This window comes from Molothrus aeneus, chromosome 25, assembly GCF_037042795.1.
Source record: "Molothrus aeneus isolate 106 chromosome 25, BPBGC_Maene_1.0, whole genome shotgun sequence".
In the NCBI taxonomy this organism is placed as follows: Eukaryota; Metazoa; Chordata; class Aves; order Passeriformes; family Icteridae; genus Molothrus; species Molothrus aeneus.
Window position 1 is genome coordinate 3,615,354 of NC_089670.1, and position 21,529 is coordinate 3,636,882.

A 21,529-nucleotide genomic window follows, 5' to 3' on the forward strand; every position below is an offset into this window, starting at 1 on the left:
CAGACAGAATGAGAGTGAGACCACAGGAGCTCCGTGGCTGCGTGGGTGTTGTCTGGCACAGCTTGTCTTGATGCAAATGTGTTGTGTTTTCCACAAGCCAGGGCCGGCAGGCTCTGATCTGCGTCAGCTGCAGCTCGAGGAGGGCACGTGGCAGTGGATGCCAAGGACTGCCTGTGTCTGCAGAGCCAGCCAGCTCCCCCCAGAAGGTGGCTGAGCTGTCCACACCAGCAGTGTGCACAGGGCTGTCATTCCAGTGCTGTGGAGGAGTGGGATGTGTGGGTCTGACAGCCTTTAACAGCATTGCCCGGGCACAGGGCTGTGGGGTAAAAGCCTTTGTCACTCCCAGGCATGGGCTGAGGACTTTCTGGGTGCTGGGTCCTGCTCACACCCCCACAGCAGCATCCCTTTGCTGTGCCAGGGGAGTGGGCAGGGATCTAGTGAAAACAGTAAACAGAGAAAAAAATTCCCAAATTTAATGTAATTATTGTAGAGGAAAATCCCACACTCCTCCTCCCACCCGGCCTGCTGGTACTGTGAGTCTCTGCACGTGCTTTACTCCTGCTTTGGATGCAGCAGGCAGCTCCTGTGATTCCTTGGCAGGAGTGATGCCTTGAGAAGGCTGAACTAGGGCAGAGATTGGACAGAGCTAAAGAATTAAGTAGGCATTTATTAGAAGGTTTTAATGGGTACACCTTGGGCAGCACAAGAGCCCAGCCAGATGAACCCAAAATGGACGACTGGTCATGGGGTCTCACACTTTTATAAGTTCTGCCCCATTTGCATATTGGAGTTCATTGTCCAATTACAGCTTTAGGTTATGAAGTCCCATCCTGCTTGTTTTTCTCTCTTCAGCCCATGGTGTTTGTGTTCTTGGGCCTGAGATCTGGATCATTTGTCCTTGGTCCCCAGCTAGAGCAGGAATTGTTTTGTCTCCCTACTTGTGCAGAGAGCTCAGCATCCCCTCTTACAAAGCCCACTAAATCAACAGAGAATGTGAAAAATATAAAAGCTGGAAGCTGAGGCACCGGGAGCAGCACGTGTGAGCAGGCTGTGTGTCCCCCCAGGTGCAGAGGCCGTTGCCAGCCCCGCTCCCGCCATGACGGACGCTCCGCGCGATGCCGGCCCCAAGCAGGCGGCGCCGGCGCGGCCGGACAAGCCGGCTGCCGACTTCGGCTACGTGGGCATCGACGCCATCCTGGAGCAGCTGAGGAGGAAAGCCATGAAGCAGGGCTTCGAGTTCAACATCATGGTCGTGGGTGAGTGAGTTGTTCCCCCCGTGTTGTCATTGTGCCACCACAAGGTTTGTCCCCTCTGGAGCCTCCTCGGGAGCAGCGCTGGGGGCTCTGTCTTGGCAGGCGGCAAACCTTGCTCCTGAGGAGCTGGCCTGGGGTCAGCTGGGGTTAAAGCTGTCCCTGTGATGGGGTCTTCATCCTCCTGCATCTTGGGGTGCGTTGTCCATAGCACATCCCAGAGGACAGCACCTCAAGGGGCTTTCGGGAGAAGGAGCCTTGTCAGGTCTCACAGGAGCTCCCTTGACAGCTCTCCTGGAAGTCCTGCCCTGGTTTGAGCAGTCAGAGGCACATTTAAGGGCTCAAGGGGCTGCCCTGCTGCTGCTATTCCAGAACCCTCATCCCTGCTGGTACCTCCAGAAATTTGGGCAAAATTCCTGTTTGTGATTTTTTTTTTTTTTGTATTCAGGCAGCCCTGCTACAAGTACCAGGGAAGAAATGCCAAAAGCAGTGATTTACTGATGGAAATAAAGAGCAGCAGGAGGGGTTTGCATAGCTCTGTCATTTGGCTCCTTTGGGGATGTGCAGGGTGTCCCAGGGAGTGTCCACATGCAAGGAGGGAGGGCTGGAGGGTTGTGTGCCCAAATCCTGCTGCCCACAAGCTCCTGCTCGTTAGCTCTCCTGGGCTAATGACCACTGGCTACATCACTGCTGCTCTGGCTGCAGCTTCACTCTGGGGATCTCTGCTCCTGCAGCCCCCAAGCCCCCAAAGCCAGGGATGGCACAGCCACTGACCTGCAAAATGCTGGAGAGCTGGGCAGACACTGTGGGACACCAGACAAGGGGAAAAGTGAAAAGAAATGAGGCTTTTCTGCTCTTTTCCAGCTATTCATGTCTGACCTGGTGCTGTGGAGCCTTTGTGTGAGCTTGTGCTCCCTGGGGCTGGGCTGGTCAGGTAGCAGCTCTCCCTGCCTGTGTCTGCCAGGGGAGCTGCAGGGGGATGAGGACAGGAAATCCCAGGCAGTGACCTGTGGAGTGGTGATGGGGCCTCACCATCCCTTACCCTCCTTCCTGGGAGGAGCTGTGTAAGGCTACAGGTGTGATGGGCGTCCTGGAGGTCTGCCTGGGGTTGTGGAAGGGTCTGATCCAGAGTTTTTGCTAATTCTGTTAAAGATTTCAGTGTGCTGGAGCTTTCCAGCAAGCTCTGTGGGTGCTCAGCCTTTCCCATTGTGATACTTTGATTCCCTCTGCAGGGAAGGGTCCCTGGGCTGGGTGATCACAGCAAGGCTGGTCAGTGCAGACCTATTAGAACCCTGCATGCTGAGAATTTTAGACATTCTGTGTTAAAAGGCACAGACCCTCAAAAGAGCACTACAATTGACCTGAGGCCGTGGAGAAAGCTTCCAAAAAACCAGAACCACTTCTTGGGAGGCATTTTAACAAATCCAGTTCTTTGCTGCAAAGAGAGGAATCTCTGCACTGGTCCTGGGAGCCTGAAAGAGAGATTACCTGTGCTGAGCTCCCATTTCCCTGCTGGAGGAGGCTCCCATCCCTCCAGGAGCAGGCTCCCATCCCTCCAGGCTGAGGCTGTGCTGCCTCAGCACCTCAGCAGTGTGCTGTGCAGATGGGGAGGGATGTTCAGGAGCAGCTCTGCCTTGGCAGCACTGTGTGTGGTATGGAGGCCTGTGCTGCAGCGTGCCTGGAAAACATTGTTCTGCCCTTGGCAGGAGCTGGGCTGGCTGTTTACAGGCTGGGAATTCAGGGCAGCATAAACAAGTGGAGTTCTGGCCCTCCCAGAAGATGCAGGAGGAGCAGCACCTCGGGGAAGGGGCAGCAGCCAGCCCTCACCCTGCTGTGCCTCCCTGGGGATGGGGTTGGCTCCATCACACCCATCCAGCCTAAACTGGGATTGTTCCAATCTCTGTCTTCCAGGGGGAGGTGACTTGTCCTGCAGGGGAGCTGGGAACTGAGCATCACTGCCATGTGGGGGTCACTGCTCACCGTGTCCCTGTGATGGGGCTTTGTGAAAACCCTTTCCCCACTATAGCAAGGTCCCCATTCAAAAGGGATTCACAATCCCAGAGCTGAGAGGGGGCTGCAGGCCATGGTCAGCTTAGTCCCTTGTCCTCTAAAGTTGCAGAGAAGAAGAGGAATGTCTGAACTTTTAAAAATCCCAACCCTAAAGCACAAATTTTGCATTCAGTTTTCTGTGCAAAGCAGCTGGAAGGAGAGCAGAGGTGGCCAGGCTCAGCTGTGATTTTCCCACTGGATTTCAGTTGTGGGAAAGGCAGTGGGCTGCAAACCAGGGCTGTTGGAAGGGAGCTCTGCCCTGTGCTCAGCTGCCTGTGTCACACCCTTAGGGTCCCCAGCTGCACCCCAGTGTGGCTCAGTGAGTCCAGCCTGTGGCTGTAGTGCCAATGGGACATCACATCCTGGCTGCTGGTGGCTCTCACCTCTGGTCCCTTTGCAGGCAGCGCAGCTGCAGCAGCTTGGACAGACACAGAGACCCACTGCCTGGAGCTCTGGCAGTGTGTCCCCCTGATTTCACCTGTCCCCAGTGTGTCCCACAGCTTTCCCCTCTCCCCAGGTGCTCCATTGAACAGTGTGCAGTGAGAGCTCTGTTGTGGCTCTGCATGCCCAGCTCCAGGCCTGTTAGTGCTTGGTCCTGTGTTTTTAGGGAGCAGGGGACTGGAAGCACTTCCCCCCAGCTTGGTCCATGTGTTTCTTACAGCCCCACAGTGACACTCAAAGAGAGTATTCCTGTGCTGGAATGCAGCCATTGATGATGTTGCAAACTCAGCTGTGAAATTGCTGTTTGATCAGGGAGTGGGGTGATGCCAGGAGGTGATGCCCAGTGCTGGTTGCTGCTTTGGCAGCCTGGATGGGCCAGGACCCTGAAGGATGTGGGTGAAACCCTTGCTGACTCTGCTCAGGGACACTCTGTGGGACAAGGGACATGCTGGTGACAATGCCATGATAGCTGGCTGTAACATCTTGGCAGAACGGGGCCATTGGGTCCCCATGGTGTGTGTAGGATCTCTGCAGTGTTTGCAGGGGGCCCTGGGTTTTCAGAAGTTAATTTTTTTTTTCTGCTCCCTGGGTTTTGAAGAGTTAATTCTATTTTCTGCACTCTGGAAAAATTGTTCTGCAAGCTTATGGGACAGCTGTTCCTGGAGAGTCAGGAGCTGCTGCTGTCCTTTCCACACAGATCAGCATCAGCTCTGGGATATAAAGCATGAAAATGCTTTTTCTAAAAGCTGTTTTTCTAAAGTTGTGGAATCTCATGTGCTTCTTGGGCTGTTGTTTGTGGGATTCAAAGCTCCTGGCGTGGACCTGTGTCTGTGGAGCCAGCTGGGCTGATTGCAGCAGCAAGTCTGTCAGGGAAGCAGCAGCAGATGCAGCAGGCCTGAGGTTTGTAGGATTGTTGCTGCTGTTAGTCCTGTCCAGATAAAGGCTTGCCAAGCTGCTCCAAAGCCCTCCCTGTGGAACTGGACAGAGCAGACTGCAGGAGAGTGAAGGCACACTTGGGATGCTTTTTCCTGGGGTTCCCTGGTTCCTATGCCCTGCTGAGCATCACCACAGCCCTTCAAACATCCCCAGCACTGTCTGCTTGTCCTTGGGTTGCTGGGGTTTTGCCTGGATGCAGGGAACCAGCTCTTGGTTTGCTGCTTTGGAGCCAGGGAGGGACTTTGCTACCTGCAGCATCCTCCTGGCTGGGCTGGTCTGGAGCTCCTTGGCCTGGGGGAGCTGCAGGGGAGCAGCTGCTCCTTGTCCCTCCTTCCCTCCATCCCTCTGGCAGATGTGGTGCAGGCTGAGTCTGTCAGCAGCCCCATCCCCTGGCCCCTGACAGAGCAGGGAGTGCTGACTCTGGGTTATCCTGCTCTCTTCCAGGTCAGAGTGGCTTGGGGAAATCCACGTTAATCAACACTCTCTTCAAATCCAAGATCAGCCGGAAATCTGTACAGCCAACTGCTGAGGAGAGGATCCCCAAGACCATTGAAATCAAATCCATCACTCATGGTGAGGCCCTGCAGGTCCCACTTGCTGCTTTGGCTTTAGCTCCTGCTCTGCCTTGTGTCTCTGAGGACTCACAGAGTTTTGAACCTCCACAAACTTCCACTCTTATCTCTCTAAATGGGGTTTTACCATCCAGAGATGCTTGCAGGGCTGAGAAAACATCTGGGTTTTATTTATTCATCAGCATTGAGTTAATTGTGTTGGAAGGGGCTGTGGGAGTGGCATTTCAGGGTTGGAAATGGGGCTGGATCCCTTTGGATGGCTGATTTGTGCCTCTGAGGAGCTGTGAAGTTGCATTTCTCCCCTGAGACCAAGCTCCAGCCCTGCAGCTGATTTTGGGAGGGTGGATTTGGCCACAACACAGCAGCTTTGCTCTCTTGCAGAGATTGAGGAGAAGGGCGTTCGCATGAAGCTGACGGTCATCGACACGCCGGGCTTTGGGGACCACATCAACAACGAGAACTGGTGAGCTGCCCCTCTGCCCTGGGTGCAGGGGGAGGGCAGGGGTCCCCAGCACCCCCTGACCCTGTGCCAGGAGGGCTGGAGCCTGGTGCTGTGCCCCCCTGCTCCGTGGGCAGCAGGGAGGAGGTTGTTGTGGTGGCAGAGCAGTGCCATGCTCCCCGTGAGAGCCACAAACATCCTGCTGTTCCAGGCATGAGACAACCTTTGTTTGTGGCTGGGAGCAGCTGTGTGCCAGCAGGGCCAGTCCCCAGACCCTGCTCATGTGGCTCTGGAGGCTGAACTCTGCCTGGCATCCCTGGCACAGTGTCTGGCCCTGTGGGATGGCCCCTGGGCTGGGCAGGGCTGGCCCGTGGCAGGGACATTGTCCCCACCACCAGCTGGGCTGGGCTTGTGGGCTTTGTTTCTGCTCTTGCTCCTGTGCTGTAGCACCCTGCAAGGAGCCAGGGCATGGTTCCAGCTCTGTGCTGCTCCATAGCCAGGTCCAGGAGGAGAGAAGGGAGCAATTTTTAGGCACTTGCTTGTCTAAAGCAGCCAGTAAACCCCTCCTGCAGCAGTGTGTGGAGCTGCTAAGCAGCAAACACCTGAGATTTGTGATTTAGGAGATGCTGAGCATCCCAGAGTGGTCCAGGTCCCTCACACCACCCCGTGTTGCCCTCTCTCTGCAGCTGGCAGCCCATCATGAAGTTCATCAATGACCAGTATGAGAAGTACCTGCAGGAGGAGATCAACATCAACAGGAAGAAGCAGATCCCTGACACGAGGGTGCACTGCTGTATTTATTTCATCCCAGCCACGGGCCACTCGTACGTACCCTGCTCTCCCTGCTCCCCTCAGCCCCCTCTCCATGGCCCAGCAGCTCAGCCCTCAGGGCACTTCTGCCCAGGATCCTCCCGTGGTTTTTGGGGCTTGAGGAGCTCGAGGACAGCTTGCAGCCATCCTCAGGAGACCTTGCAATAACACAGGAGAGCTGCTGTACCCCTGAGAAATGAGGTGTTTCCTCTTCTGAAGGGCCATGAAATCCTCTCTGAGCCGCTCCTGGGAGCTGCTGTCTTTGCCGTGGTCACCTGGCTTGCTTGACCAAGGATGGAGCAAGTCTCAAACTGGATGGAGAGGCTACTTTTCCATGCAGAACATTAATTTTTTTTTATTTGTAAGGGGAGAAGCCACTTTTCCTTGTGCTTCCAAGGCAGTGAACACCATCACCCCATAAGGGTATTTTGTAGGTTGTTTGACTAGTCTGCAAGAGGGATGCTGTTTATTCAGCCCAGAGTTCTCCTGGCTCTGGCACTTCTCAAGTGACAACATCAAAAGGCCCAGATCTTGCTCTATTTTTTTTTCCTTTTCTATTTTTCCCCCCTCCTAGGCACACAGCCCACCCTGAAAATCTGGGGCACTTAAAATGTCTTGAAAAATGTGACTTAAAGTATCACAACAGAAAACGAGACCTAAGTTTCCTTTTGATTTGTGTCAATTCCTTCCACTTCTGGCTCTGTCTGCACTGGGGATGTTTTTGGGTCTGTTTTCAAAAGTAAACTTAAGCCTCCAGCACTGCATTAATGTCAGCCTTTTCCACTTCCCCATGTGGAGATTGATTCCAATAGAAAAGACTTTGTTTTGCTTCTGTCAGTGGGTAGACCAAAAATGCATCCTTCACTGGAATAAAATGCCTGCATGGGCCAGTAATGCCCCTCTTGTGTAACTGATCAGGAGCAGAGGGGCTGATGAAACATTTATGATTGAATACAATAAAACAGAGAAGCTTTCAAAGGAAAATGACATTTTTAGGCCAGTCTAACGTGTTGGTCCCACTAATTTCAGCCCAGATCTGCAGCCCCTGCCTCGGCAGGTCTGACTTGCAGCTTTAGCTGTGCTCCAGCCTTTCCTCACCCCTCTGGCTGTTTAACTCTTAAAGAACAGGTCTCATGCTCAGAGGGGGGTGTGCTGGGTGCCTGGCAGTGCAGGCAGGGATGTGGAGCCCGTTCTGTGTCCCCTGGTGGAGCCTCTGCAGCCGCGCTCTGGTTTCTCTCACCCGCCGGCCAACAGCAATTGTGTGGATTTTCAGCTGCTTTTTTTCCTTCTCTCCAGTGAACATGTGTTTCCAATATGTGAGTGAGCCCAGCAGTTGGGGGCTGTTGTTGCTGAGCCTTGTGCTGATCCTCTTTCCCTGCAGGCTCAGAGCCTGGCTGGGGCTGTCTCCACTGTCACCCATCCCCTCCTGCCACATGAGGGACAAACCCCACTGGTAGGGGGAGGTTGATGGGAAATTTTGTTTCTCTGGGAGCTCAAGCAGGCTTTGGGGTTCCTTTCTGCTCTCTTGTGAAGTCCAAATTATGTTTTTCATCATGGTGGACAAGCTTTCCCCAGCAAAGAGTGATGTGGCCACTGCTCCTGCAGGGTGGAGCTGCTGTGACAGTGCTGTAGCAGAGGAGCCTGTGGGGGAGCCTTGTCCTGGGGGTGTCACACACAGCTGGGTGCAGGTTTGTGCCCTGGCCGAGGCAGCAGGTCCCTGGTCCCTTGCAGCAGGGTATGGGAAGGGCATTGAGGTCCTTGCTGTGGTGCCTCTGCCCTCTCCAGGGCTGACTGGGAGGATGGCAGTGGCTGGTAGAGCTGTAGGGCCTGCACTGGGGACATTGTGACCCAGCCCCAGCATGTCCCCATGGCCCCATCCACAAGCTGCACTCTCCATCCCAGGTGCCTGCTGCCCCTCCTGGGCTGTGCCTGCACAGGGTGTTGGTGTTGCCTGGGGAGCTGCTGCTGCTGATGTGGGTGGGCATGGCACAGAACCCCCTGTGCAGCTGGGTTAAGCCTGCCAGGGCACTGGGTGAGAACTTGCTTTTTCCTAGATAAAAAAGAGTGAGGGATAAAAAAACCCCAATGTTGGTGCAGAGATCTGGAGGCTGGAGCAGAGGATTGCTTGGCTCAGTTTCAGTCTGGCCCTCCCATCCAGGCAGCTCCAGGGTTAATCAGCAGAGAAGTTTCTGCTGCACAGGGAGTTCCCAAGGGAGTTCAGGACAGGCTCTGCAGCCCATGCAGTTCACACACAGCCTGTAACACTCCCATGTACCCGTGCCTGTGAAGGCTGAGGATGGTGCTGCCTGGGGCTTCCACCCAATAAATATCCCTGCTCTGAGCCCTGCAAAGCTCAGTTCAGCTCAGGAATGCCTCTGGAACTCTGCCTGGCCTCATCAGCACCTCTCCTGCCTCTGCCAGGGCTGGTGGCTCAGGAACTGCCACCCACTCCCTCTTTCCCCTCTGGCTGCCCCTCTCAGGTGCCCAGCAGCTCCCTGGAGCAGGTGATGGGGCTGGGCAGCTGCTGGGTCCTCACTGGTGTTTGCTTAACACACAGCTCAAATTCCTGCTTTTAGTTTGGTCTGGGGCACAACCCAAAGGAAATAACTTCAGAGCTCACTGTGGATTTTGATTCCTGTAACAGCATTTCAGAGGAACCAGCAGGAATGAGCCTGTGCTTAGATCCTGTCTGTGCACAGTGACAGAAATAACAATGTGTGTCCTGGGCACCACAGTGTGTGCCCAGCCCTGGCAGGGCATGCCCAGCTGCACAGCCTCCCCCAAGCCCACAGCAGGAGGGGATGAAGGAACAAGCAGCACCACCTGGAGTGGTCTGAGCCCATGCTGCACCTCCTGCTCCAGCCCATCCACTCCCCTTTGAGGTCCTCCACCCCTCCCAGCAAAGCCCAGAATGTGTATGTTGTAAGTTAATAATATCACAGACCATTTGGGGAAGATGAAAATAGATTCGTTTTTATTTTTTTCCTTGAGTCTTCCCTTCTCTTCTGTGATGTGCTTGGAGCAAACAGCACTTGTCACCACCTTAATCCATGGTGTCTTCACATGAATGTGATGTGTAACTGCAGGCAGGCACTGTTCTTAGTGAAAAGCTTCATTTCCTTGTACATAATTAAAGTTTTGGGGGAGCTACCTACCTAGCAGGAGTTGATAGGATATCTAGAAACTTGCAGAAAGCTCCAACACCACAGCTTGCTCTGCTGGGGAGTCTCAGGGTGGTGCAGGGAGGTGATTTCTGTGCATGAGGCACTTGCAGGAGCCCATGGGAGCAGCAAGTTCTGTCAGAGGTGCCTGGATGCAGATGGACACAAGGACACTGTGCCTGGGGCATGCTGCTGGACACAGCAGGGGTGTGGGCAGGCTCTGGCTCTGCCTCCTCTCTGGCTCTCTGTGGCATCCTCTGGATTGTGAGGGATCTGAGGGATGGAGCTGAGCTTTTAACATGTAGATTGAGCTGAAACTCTAATGGTCTGCCTGATTGTGGATTCATGCTCTGTGTGCATCCTGGTCTTTAAAGGAAAAGCTGATGAAAGAGGCAGGAACACAGACTCAGTGGGGAAGAAGCTTTTAGAGGAGAAAATTTGTTTGGAAAATAGCAAAGAGAGAGGAGAGGAAAGAATTCTGCTGGGAAAGGAGCATTACTGCATTACTTCCTTGGAGGTCTGGGAAATACATTATGCAGAGCTCCAAACAATGTTTGCCAGCAGCAAGTCAGCTTAGATGTGTCCATGGGGGGTTCCTTGTGGTTTTTTCTATTCTTTTTTCCCTTTAATAGCCAAAATCTCTCTTTCCTGGGGCCCAGGGTGATCTGTGACCCTGTGTTTGTGTTAGGACCTCGTTTGTCCTGTGTTAATGATGTGCTCAGGGCTGTGTGTGCTGTTGGTGTGTGAGGACAGGATCCACCTGGCTCCATCCCTGGGGGAGGGGATGAGCAGGGCAGGGTTCAGCTGGGTCACCACTGCTGGCTGCTCTGGGGCACCCCTGAGCTGCTGTGTTCAGTCAGCTGGGGCTGAGTGGGTCTCAGGGGCTGGGGCTAAATGGAGCCAGGCAGAGGTGTCCCCATGGGATGGGGACACTGCCTGGTGGCTGCTGAGGGGCAGGATCAGTCCCTTCCCCTCTGCACTCCTGTGCCTGGGTCTGCAGGGGTCTCTGAGCCCTTTGTAGGGCCCAGGGAGACCATGGGGGGTTTGGCAGTGGGTGCTCTCTTGGCCCTTCAGTGAAGGCTCATTTCAAACACCTCCTGCCCAGAGGTGATCCTTGACCCTGGGGCCTCCAGGTTTCCTTTTCAAGGCAGCACCTACTCAACTGTGCTGCATGTCCCCATCACCTTCAGAGCCACCAAGGGGGACCTGCAGCACCTGGAGGTGTCCCAAGGAGGGTTTTCTCCTGGTTTGGGACCCAGCAGTTCAAACACCTTCAGAGAGGACTAAGGAGCAGGGGGGATGATGAAGGCCAGGTGCCTTCATCACTATCTGCAGCCTTGGATGTGGAGCAGTGTGGAAGTGGAGCTGTCAGCAGGGAGGGATTTCCCAAGGCACTGATCACTGGGGTTATGCAATCCCTGCAGCTTTCCTCTGCTGAGACTTTTGTTGTAGAGATTTTTTGACATTTTTGCCCTCTGGAACAAGCAGCATCTCTTCTGTGCTCTGTGAGCCCCTGGAGAATGTCCAGAGCTTTTTTTAATCCCAGCTGATGAATGTGAGAGGCACTCCCAGCTTGTGCATAACCACAGACTTTAAGTAAACTCTTTCTTACAACCTTTTTGTATGACCCTTTGAAAGAAATCTAGAGACTAATATGAATCACAGATTGCTGTGTGAAATTGATGGAGAACTTAAAGGCTCCCTAAATCAAAAGCCTGTGCAGGCATATGATAAAGTTTCAGCATCAAATTTTCTGGATTAAAAAAAAATATATATCTGGATATATCACTTTGAACAACATGAATATTTTGCATAAATATTAATTTACATTTTATTGCTTTTGTACCACCAGTGTAACAGGTGCTTCCAGATACTCTGGGAGCAAATGATGAAGCAGATATTAATTGAGATATGCACAAATACTCTCAGTAAGTTGTCCCAAGCAGCTGGTGCTCAACACAGGGGGAAGTGTGAGCCCGGATAGTCACCTGTGACCATTTCCACGTTGTGCTGTCCCTGAATGGTTGGTGACAGCTTGGATAGAGCTGGAGCAGGTTTGGATTTGTACCTGGCCCTGCAGCCAGCATTGCCCTGCTCTCATCCCAGCTCCACCAAGGACACCAGTGGCTCTGGGCGAGTTCCTGCAGTCCTTTGTGGGCCTGCAGAGATAAAAGCCCTCTGCCACTTGATGGGGCTTTGTGAGGGCTCACAGCGGCAGCTTTGAAAGGGAAATGTTTAAAGTGCTTTCAAACCCTCTTTACTTGTCCTATCTGAAAGGAAGCGATTCCCTCTCTGTCTGCTCTTTGAATGCCTCTCCCTGCCAGGGGATTGCAGCAGCAAATCCCCCTTTTCCTGCTATTTTCCAGAAGTGCAAATCCCCTTTTTCCTGCTGTTTTCAAATCCCTTTTTTCCTGCTGTTTTCCAGGCTCCGGCCGTTGGACATCGAGTTCATGAAGCGCCTGAGCAAAGTGGTGAACATCGTCCCGGTGATCGCCAAAGCCGACACGCTAACACTGGAGGAGAGGGACTACTTCAAACAACGGGTAAGGGGCTGCTGGCCCTTCCCTGGGCTCCCATCTGGGCTGGCCCATCCCCTGCTGCCCCTCGTGGCTCTCCTGGCAGGGCTGTGCAGGCAGGGCCTGGCCCGGAGCCCAGCGCATTCCTCCGGCTGCAGCTCGGAGCGATCCCACGTGGCTGCAGGGTAGTCCTGCTCTCCAAGCACTTCCTTGTGTTTCTCTTGGATCTTTGTCAGTGCAGGATAAGTTTGGAGCTCCAAGCCTGTTTCTGCTGCCTCCTTTGTTGTTGTTGTTGTTGTTATTTTCAGGCTGGTTTCTGTTGTTTTGGGAGGTTGATGCACGTAGGGGCTGGAAAAGCCTCCCTGTGCAGCATCGTGCACTGATACAGGAACCAGTCAAAAACGTGTGGGTTTGCTGAGCTCAGCTGGGTGAGGTTTAGGAGGGAAGAAAGGTATGAAATTCCCGTGGTTGGGAGCTGAGGAGGGGCTGAATCCACAGCAAGGCATGGGCTGTGTTCTCAGAGGTGGAGTTGGCTCATTTGGGGGTTTGGTAGGGGACTGTAAATCCCTTTGTGTGGGTGGTGGATGTAGCTGCGGGCGTGAGGGCCTCAGCATTCCCTGCAGAAGTAAAAACCACCAAGCTCCTTGATCCATGAGTCTGACCTGGGAGAAGTAAAGGGAAAGAGAGTCTTGCCAAAAGGGTGGGTTTAGGGGCCACTCCTTTGGTTATGGACAACTTAGCCAGGGGTGGTTCCATGTCCCCTTGCAGGAGAGGGTGAGCTGCTCCTTCCCACACCAGTGTGGGAGCCTCTCCTTCCCAGGCACTGAAATTCCCAGTCTGGTTTTGGGGGCTAATCCAAACTCTCCAAGCAATTTCCTTGGCTAGAGGCTGGCAGAGAATGGAGCTGAGGGGTGACCCAGGCTGGGCTGGCTTGGCTTGTCAGGCTGTTTGCACAGAGCTCTGCAAGGAGCCGGTGAGGGGACACAGAGGGGTGAGTCCATGGTGCCACATCTGCTCTCTGTGGTGGCTTCTGCAGGCTGCTGGCTCCATTCAGAGGTCACCAGTGCACACAGCCCTGTGTCTGTGGGTGACTGGCTGGCTCTGGCACTACAAAGTCAGTCTGGGACCTCAGATGTCACCTGGGCAGCCTTGGCTGCTGATACCATGGGGACAGTGCCTGGCTCTGCTGCTCTGCACTGGCTCAGCACAGGATGAGCTCTCCTTATCTCTGATTGCTTCCTGATTATAACCAGACCTCCCAAATCCTTTCAGATGGAGGGAGAGCATGTCACCACATGGTGTGTTTGCTCCCAGCAGATGAGAGGACAGGAAATCAGGCCAGCTGGGCACAGGCTGGGACCTTTTCCACTCACTCATTCCAGTGTGCCTGCATGTGTGCTTCCAGAAGCAGAGCCCTGGCTGCATCTGGGCTGTAGCTGGTTCAGAGAGATGGTAGATTTTGGGTTTGGAGATGTGGAGCCCCAGCCTGGCTGCAGCTTGGTGCCAGTGCTGTGCTGAGGGAGTGGGATGTGCTCCCTGGAGTTGGCTTTGTTGGGTTGTTCCCCTAAACTCGGTGTGGGGGTTTGGTGGGGGTAGGAGGCTGGCTGGGGGCATCCCCTGGGCTGGACCCACTGCTCTGCCAGCCTGCACTGTAGGACTGGGGTGGAGCTGTTGCCATAGGAAGTGGTGGGAGCTGCTGCCAGCCTGAGCTGGGGTTTGCAGCATTGTAGGAGGAGGTTGATCCTTCAAGCTCCCCATGAGCTGAGCCTCCGCCCAGGAATCAGATTCCAGCATCTCTTGGCCTTGCACAGAGACAAAGTCCTTAGAGTCTGCCCTTCCAAGCTGTGTCCTTGTCCCCTCAGATCAAGTTCCTTTTCCAAGGAGTGTAAACAAACAGCAGAGAGCAGCTTTTCACCTTTGTGTTACAAGCCTGCAGCTGTGTTCCCCTTTGCTTAGGTGGCTTGGGTTGTCTTGTTTGTCTTTTCCAATCCCCAAACAACATCCAGCTCATGTAACTTCATCTCCCTCTCTGTCTGAGCTGTGTCTTTGGCACCAGGTTCTTGCAGAGGTTCCAGGGCAGGCTCTTGGTGGGTGTGTGGCACAGATCTCTGTCCCCAAAGGGGGCTGTGTTTAGGATGGAGAGGGAGATGCTGCTGCTGTGACTGCTGGGCATCACTCAGAGACCCTTCAGGGAGCATCTCCTGTGCCTGCCTGTCCTTCACCCGTGCCTGTGCTCTTCCCTCCTAGATAATGGCTGATCTCCTGGCCAATGGCATCGATGTGTACCCCCAGAAGGAGTTTGATGAGGACTCTGAAGATCGGCTGGTGAACGAGAAATTCCGGGTCAGTGCAGGGGCCCTGCCTGGGACAGACCTGCAGCTCCAGGGCTGGCCATGACCTGGGGGTTCCCTTCCAAAGGCTCTGTTGTCTTCCCAAAGCTGCTGTGCCCTGTCCATGGGGTCTGCCCAGCAGCAGGGACCCTGCCAGAGCTCAGGGCAGGGGTGGAAAGAGGGTGGGGAAGGTGGGGAAGGTGTCCTGTCCATGCTCCTTCCCCATTTCCACCCTGCCAGGTGTGTCGTAGATATCTTTTATGAAAAATCTTTTCCTTAAGATTTTTCCTCCTGAGAAGCTGAGAGGCCTCAGGAACAATATATAAATAATGATTATCTGCTGCTGTGGAATTCAACAGGTAGATTTTTGATTGGCACATGTTAGATGTTTCTAATTAATGGCCAATCACAGCCCAGCTGGCTCAGACAGAGAGTCTGAGACAGCTGCCTTTGTTATCATTCCTTCCTATGCTATTCTTAGCCAGCCTTCTGATGAAATCCTTTCTTCTATTCTTCTAGTATAGTTTTAATATAATATATATCATAAAATAATAAATCAGCCTTCTGAAACATGGAGTCAGATCCTCATCTCTTCCCTCACCCTGAGACCCCCGTGAACACGGTCACACCAGGTGCCCTCAGCAGAGGGTCCATGGCCCCTTGCCCTGCCCCAGGCTCAGGGAGCAGAGGTGCCTGCCCATCCCTGGCTAGGGCAGCAGCTTTCCCAGCACTGGGATGGAATCTCACCTGTAGGCTGCCTGACCTGGCAATTCCCCAGTGCAGGAATCAGCCAGCAATTTTTTTAGCACATTAAAGTGGACTGGACAAATTCGAGGAAGAAAAATGTCTTTTAGGGACTCTGAAGTTCAAAGACACCAACTTGGATCAGGAAATGAGTTGGCCCCAGGTTGCCACATGCTGGGGGCAATCCCCAGGGAAGCTTTGGGATACCTTTGCTCCAGCTGTACCTGGTGCCTGCCAATGAGGGACTGGACTAGGCTGGGTTTGGGCTGGTTTTAGGCTGGGCACATGTGCAGGAGATGCTGGTACCCAGTCCTGGGCTGCCTGCGCCCCTGGCAGGCAGCACTGCTCAGAAACATCAGGGGCAAAGCAGCTCATCCCATGAAACCCCCCTGGAAACAGCAGGATGTAGGACTTTGCTCACTGGTTTGGTTTCCTGACCAACTCTCAGAAGAAATCCCAGCCTTGTTTTTCTCTTTCCACAGGAAATGATCCCATTTGCAGTGGTGGGCAGTGACCAGGAGTACCAGGTGAATGGAAGAAGAATCCTTGGGAGGAAGACCAAGTGGGGCACCATTGAAGGTACCTGAGCCCACATCCCTGCCCTGGCAGGAGGCAATGAAGTCCAAAACCAGCAGTAGAAGTTGAGGTGGATGTGGTGCTTCCCTGCCCCTCCAAAAAAAGATCATTTTCCTGATGTTTGAGGACTGGAAACACCTTGGCCATTGCTCCTGTGCTGGGTTCCTGGGCATTTGTGTGCCTTGGGGGGCTGCTGAGTGCTGGAGGGGACATTGCTGGAGGTCTCCTGGCCTGCCTTGTGCTTCTTGCACAGTTAATTGTCTGATGGCAGGATTTGAGGGTACACCAGTGACATGCCCATGTCTCAAGCCCCTGTTAAAACCTTCCCCTGGCATCTGTACCCTCCACCAAGCCTTTGGTTGCTGCCCTTGTGGGATCTCTTCCATCTCCCATCTGCATCTCCCTTTTTTCTCCCCCATTTTACAGCCATGGTTTAAAGGCTAGATGAAAGCTCCTGGCTCCAGCACATCCACACATTTCCCTGGTGCTGGTTTCTGGCAGCCAGCTGGCTCATCTCCAGTGCCACCCCTCTCATCTTCCTCCCCTTCACTTCAGAGGTTCCTCGCATTTACGAGGCTTTTTAATAGGAATCCTGTGTTGAGGGATGGTTTAACAAAGCTGCCAGGAAAATCAGTGTATTTTGAAGCTCTGCTGCCCTCTCGTGCTGTGTCCCTGAACGTTCTGAGTTCAATGGGATTCATTAAACCCTCACCTTCCCCTTGTGAAGGATTCTGCCTTCAGCACAGGGAGACCCCCAGGACACAGCCATGGCTACAGGCAGCCTTTGCACAGCAGTGTTGTTTGTGTTTTGCCATTCCTGCATGATGTTTAGGGGTTGGACTCAATGACCTTAGAGGTCTTCTCCAACATAAAGGATTCTGCTATTTTATGTACAGGATCTTTGGGATAAAAAAAAAAAAATAAAAAGGCATTCTTCCTCTAAATTGAGTAAAATTAGAGGTAGAACAGCAGCTGTCAGCCTGATTGTGGTGGAGCAGCACCCCTTGGTTTTTCCCTCTTGCAAGCACTCCTCCTCCTGCCAGCAGAGGCCTTTAGCAGCAGGAGTTCCTGTCCTTGCACAGCCCTGGCAGCCCTCACAGTGTGCTGGGATTCTGCAGGATGCTCATGGCTGAGCTACAGATGAAACTTCAGTGGAGAGCTCACCACAGCCCTTCCCCTGTCTTGTCTGGGGTTCTGGGGGTCCCAGTATTGTGCTGGGGGTGCTGCTGGGAGCTCCTCATTGGTGGGACCCTGGGAAGGGGCTGTGGGTGCTCACTCAGACCTCACCAGGGCTGAGCTTTACAGCAGCAAAGAGGACTCCTGAGTCCTGCACTTGCACCCTGGGGTGTCAGAGCCCACCTGAGCCCCCCACATGCTGGGGAAGCCCCCAGGTGGTGCCATGGGGGCTCATTGATGGTTTCTGTCTCTCTTGCCAGTGGAGAACACAACACACTGTGAGTTCGCCTACCTGCGGGACCTCCTCATCAGGTCAGTGCCCTGTCCCCAGAGCCTTTGGTCACCAGGTGGCATCCAGGGAAAGGGGACAGCCCAGCACAGCTTGAAGCAGCTGCTGCTTTGCTCTGCTGCTCCATCCCTCCACCCATTCACCCTCCATCCCTGCCTTCTCTCCCGGCCTGCTGCAAGGGGTGGCCTCACTCCTTGGGGGCTGAGTTCAGGGGGAGAGGAGCAGTGGAGGGCTCAGGACACACTCCAGGATTTTTGCAGTGTGGCTCCAGCTTGCCTGCAAGCAGCTTTTGGTCTTAGTGGTCCCTCACCAGTGCCAGATCTCACCCCAGTTCGAAGATGTCACCCTTCACTGGGGTGTCACTGTGGGGGTGTCACTGTGGGGGTGTCACTGTGGGGTCTGGGTGATGGCTGATCCCTCTTGAAAGAAGTGTCCCTGCTGTGGGGGAGAGGGAGGCTGAGCCCCCTGGGCTTGCTAGAGAGGGGACATTGGGCTCCTCCCCAGTTTGGCTGCAAAGTCAGCTCTGCACAGGTGATCTGCTGCTGGCTGAGTTGTGTGGGGCTACCAAACCTCAGCCCAGGACTGGCAGGGTGGGGATCTCCCTGTGTGGGTGTTGTGCAGCCACAGGTCCTGTGACCCCAGGCACAAATGAAGGCTTCAGCTCCTGCTGCCCAATAATGCTGCCAATGACTGCCTTTACTTCCCTCCTGTGCCCTGAAGGAGGGAATTAACCAGCATTAACCAGCAAGGCAGGAGGGGAAATTGGGCCTGGCGGTGTTTGGGGTGACGTGGGCTGGTGTGATTGCTCCATCTCCCTTCCCTGCAGGACACACATGCAGAACATCAAGGATATTACCAGCAACATCCACTTTGAAGCCTACAGGGTGAAGAGGCTGAACGAGGGCCAGAGCTCTCTGTCCAACGGCGTGGCTGACAAGGAGCTGGTGGCCAACGAAATGTAACCGTCCCTCGCCGCAGCCAGGACCTCGCTCGCTCACGCTCGCTCTTTCTCCCCTCTTCCCCCTTTATTTTTATATAAATCCTCTGCCACTGTCCCTCTTGCCCTGCTCCCTGACCCCCTGCCATGTAAACTGACCAAATAACCAGACGTGGAGCGGGGTGGCCGCTCTCCCCCTGCTTTGTGCCATGAGTTTTGTGCTCGGCCCCCGGAGCGGCGTCCCTGGTCTGGGGACCGTCCCTCTGTGGAGGTTGGGCTCTCACTTGCTCCCAGCTATGGCCCCACAGCCACACCAGGGGAGCAGATCTGTGGGGCCAGCAGGGTTGGGGTGCCCTGGGAGCCCTTGCAGCCCCTCCATGCTGGGGCTCCTCTCCGTCCATGGAAGGTGAGGGCTCCTCCAGGTGGATGTAGCCTTCGGAAGCGAGGTACGGTAGGATGAAGAGAGCAAGCCAGTGCCATCCTTGTCTCCTGCAGCCCTCTGGGAGCCACCAGCCCCCAAACCAGCCCCTGTACCCTGTCTACATGCAATAAACTGGGAGTGTTTAGGTGTCACCTGGCCTGTCACCGACCCCCGGCCAGGCAGAGCCACCTGCTTTGGGAGAAGTGCCTTTTCAGACTGTGACCTTGCAATAGCGTGGGAGAGGGGAGGGAGGCTCTGCCTTGTCTGTCTCTGCAGCCTGCACAAGGCTGGGAACCTCCACAGAGACTCTCATTCCCTCTCCCTCGGGCCAGAGCTGTGGCTGATGTCCTGGGAACACTTGTGTATTTATTTGTCACTCAGTTGGGTGGGTCTTTGCCCTCTGAAGGCTCTGAGTGTGTTTGTCCTGAGGGGGCTGAGCGTGGAACTTTGTCTCTGCAAAGCAGTGCTGGGAGGCAGAGGCTTGTCCTGTCTGACCCTTGTGATTCTTGGGCTTTTCCCTACATCAGAGGAGGCTCTTGGGTAGCTGCAAATTCCTTTTCATTTCCTGGGTCCCCTGTGTGTCCAGGGAAGATGCTCCTGCTTTGCTGGTCCTTGTGCAGGGGGTCTGTGCATGTGCTGACCAAGCCCTGCAGCTGTGGGGGGGGGCTGGGGGGTGTTTGTGGGTGCTGCTCCCCCTGCTCTGCCCCCAGACCCTTCTCTCTCTGTGTGTCTCCAGTAAATCAGACCCTGCAAGCATTAGGTAGCACTGTGACACAGGAGCAGGGGTTCCTGGAGCAAAGCTCTGCAGTCCTGCCCCTCTCCCCTGCTCCCCTTTGCCTTTCTGGTGTGCACCAGTCTCCCAATCCTCTCTAAGGGAAAAAAACTTCCTGCAAATCACCCATTTTTGGGGGCACACACTGAACTGGCAGCGTGTCCCATCCTCTAGCACTGGAAGGCACCTGCAGAGCCCAGAGGGGACAGAGCCTGGCTCAGCACAGGAGGAAGGAGGAGGTTGCTCTCCCCTTGCTGGGGATGCCCAGGTTTTCAGGGGCTCCCCAGCTTTCCAGGGGCTCCCCACACATCCCCCCCCAGCAGCCAAAGGGGGGTGAATTGTGAAAATCCCTTTTCCCCTTCACTCACATCCCCCCTCCACAGCAGCCCCACGGAGCTGTTGGGGAACAGCAACTCTCTACTTGCTGACTTGCTATATTTTAGCAAAAACAACAACAACAAAAAATGTATTAACTGAAAAAAAAATATATATTTCAAGTGTTAAAAAAAAAGACTGAAAGGGGAGAAAAAAACCTCTTGTGTGAGGCACTTCTGCAAATGCCATCTTAAACTTTTTTTTTCCTCTAGTTGGTATCTCAAGCTGGGCCAAGCAAGACACGCCGCTTTCTCCTTTGTAACCTGACTTTTTTTTTTGAAGGAAAAAAAAAAAAGAAAATAATACAATAAAAAAAAAAACCTTCATCCAGATCTATTAAAAATGGCCTTTTGGGGGTTATAAGCATTATGAAAATTTAGTCCATTTTTGTATAAATAATAGTGTTTAATATGTATTTCCCAAAATAAATGTTTCGAATGCAAATAGAAGGAGGCTTGTTTGGAAATGTCTGTTCCTAACCTTGGTGTAATCATTGCTGCATGGACCCTGTAGGGCTGGAGGTGATGGGAGAGTCCAGCCCCAGAACTGCCCTGTTTAGGGTGAAAGAGAATTCCTGACCCCCTTGACTCGTCCCACTTCAGATACCTGCCCCAGGCACTCTACAAACTGCTGGAGCTGATGGGTGGAGCTTCGGGATGGAGCCAGCCTGATCCAGAGGGAGGCAGGCAGGTGGATCCCATCCCTGTGCTTCCATGGTGGAGTTGTTCCCACTGTGCTTCCTGCTGCTTTTCCAGAAGTGGTTGCCCCTAGTTCAGGGGCAGGCAGGAGCTCAGCGTTCACACCAGTGTGGCTTTGGCTCCACGGGCAGGTGGTCTTCAAACCCTTCATGGCTGCAGCCTTGGCCTTGGGATGCCCTTGGAAGTTGGCTTCCCCTGGAGGATTTGCCATCCTTAAAACCACGTTTTTCCCTGGTGTCTCACATGTGACACTGTCCCCTCTGGTTTAGTCCCTGTCTCATGTGTTTATTGTATTTTTCCCCCTGAGCATTGAACTCAGAAGCCACCTGGAGCTCTAAGTGACCCTTAGGCTGGAGCAAGTGACTTCAAGAGGTCCTTTCCAGGCTCAGCCCCTCTGGGATTCTGTGGCTGTGGGTCTGGATGGAAGCAAACCCAGCAGGGCAGCACTCAGGTCAGGTTCCTGTGGGGCTCTAGAGCACAGGACAGGCTTATGTACATTTAAACTCTGCTTTTCTGCTGTTACCTGGGTTTTGGTGCAGTGGATTGTCTCATCTCACGTGGCATCCAGTGATGGGACCCCTTTGCCCCAGTGCCAAACCCATCCCCACCAATACCCTTCCATTTCCTGAGCTGTTCTGTGCTTGCCTCACCCAAATCCTCACCTCCACAGCTCACAAAGGATTCCAGAGTGAGAAGCAGCAAAATCAAAGAGTTCTCACTGCTGTAAGCAGAGCAAAACCCAGAACAAAAGCTCCTAGGGATGGAGCTGGAAAAATCAACGTGCAGTTGTAGTAACTACAAACACAGGCCATGGGCTTTGCTCCTGGAGGAACCTACAGCAGTTTTCCCCTATTTTGTGGTTTTTCTTGTGCTCAGATTTGGGGTTTTTTTGCTGTTTTCCTCATTGTTGGTGTGTGAGCATGTGAGGGAGATGGGACAGAGGATGCTCAGATGCTGGAATCTGAGTGTGCCCATGGAGGGACAGAGGATGCTCCAGGGCTGTGACCGTGTTCACAGGGGTCCAAGGATGAGGGAAG

General features: G+C 53.9%; 1 protein-coding gene across 4 annotated transcripts in view; it reads left to right on the forward strand.

The window, feature by feature from the left end:
- Window positions 1–20,243, forward strand: part of SEPTIN9 (septin 9) — a 115,574-nt gene extending 95,331 nt beyond the window's left edge. For all 4 annotated transcript variants that reach the window (XM_066565536.1, XM_066565535.1, XM_066565534.1 and 1 more), the window contains 9 exons: window positions 1,065–1,256; window positions 5,121–5,249; window positions 5,630–5,711; window positions 6,374–6,511; window positions 12,084–12,201; window positions 14,422–14,517; window positions 15,731–15,827; window positions 17,261–17,312; window positions 18,116–20,243. In XM_066565536.1, coding sequence (XP_066421633.1) covers window positions 1,065–1,256; window positions 5,121–5,249; window positions 5,630–5,711; window positions 6,374–6,511; window positions 12,084–12,201; window positions 14,422–14,517; window positions 15,731–15,827; window positions 17,261–17,312; window positions 18,116–18,251 — 1,040 coding nt within the window. In that variant the 3' untranslated portion in view covers window positions 18,252–20,243. The remainder of the gene's footprint in view (window positions 1–1,064; window positions 1,257–5,120; window positions 5,250–5,629; window positions 5,712–6,373; window positions 6,512–12,083; window positions 12,202–14,421; window positions 14,518–15,730; window positions 15,828–17,260; window positions 17,313–18,115) is intronic.
- Window positions 20,244–21,529: the final 1,286 nt, after the last annotated feature.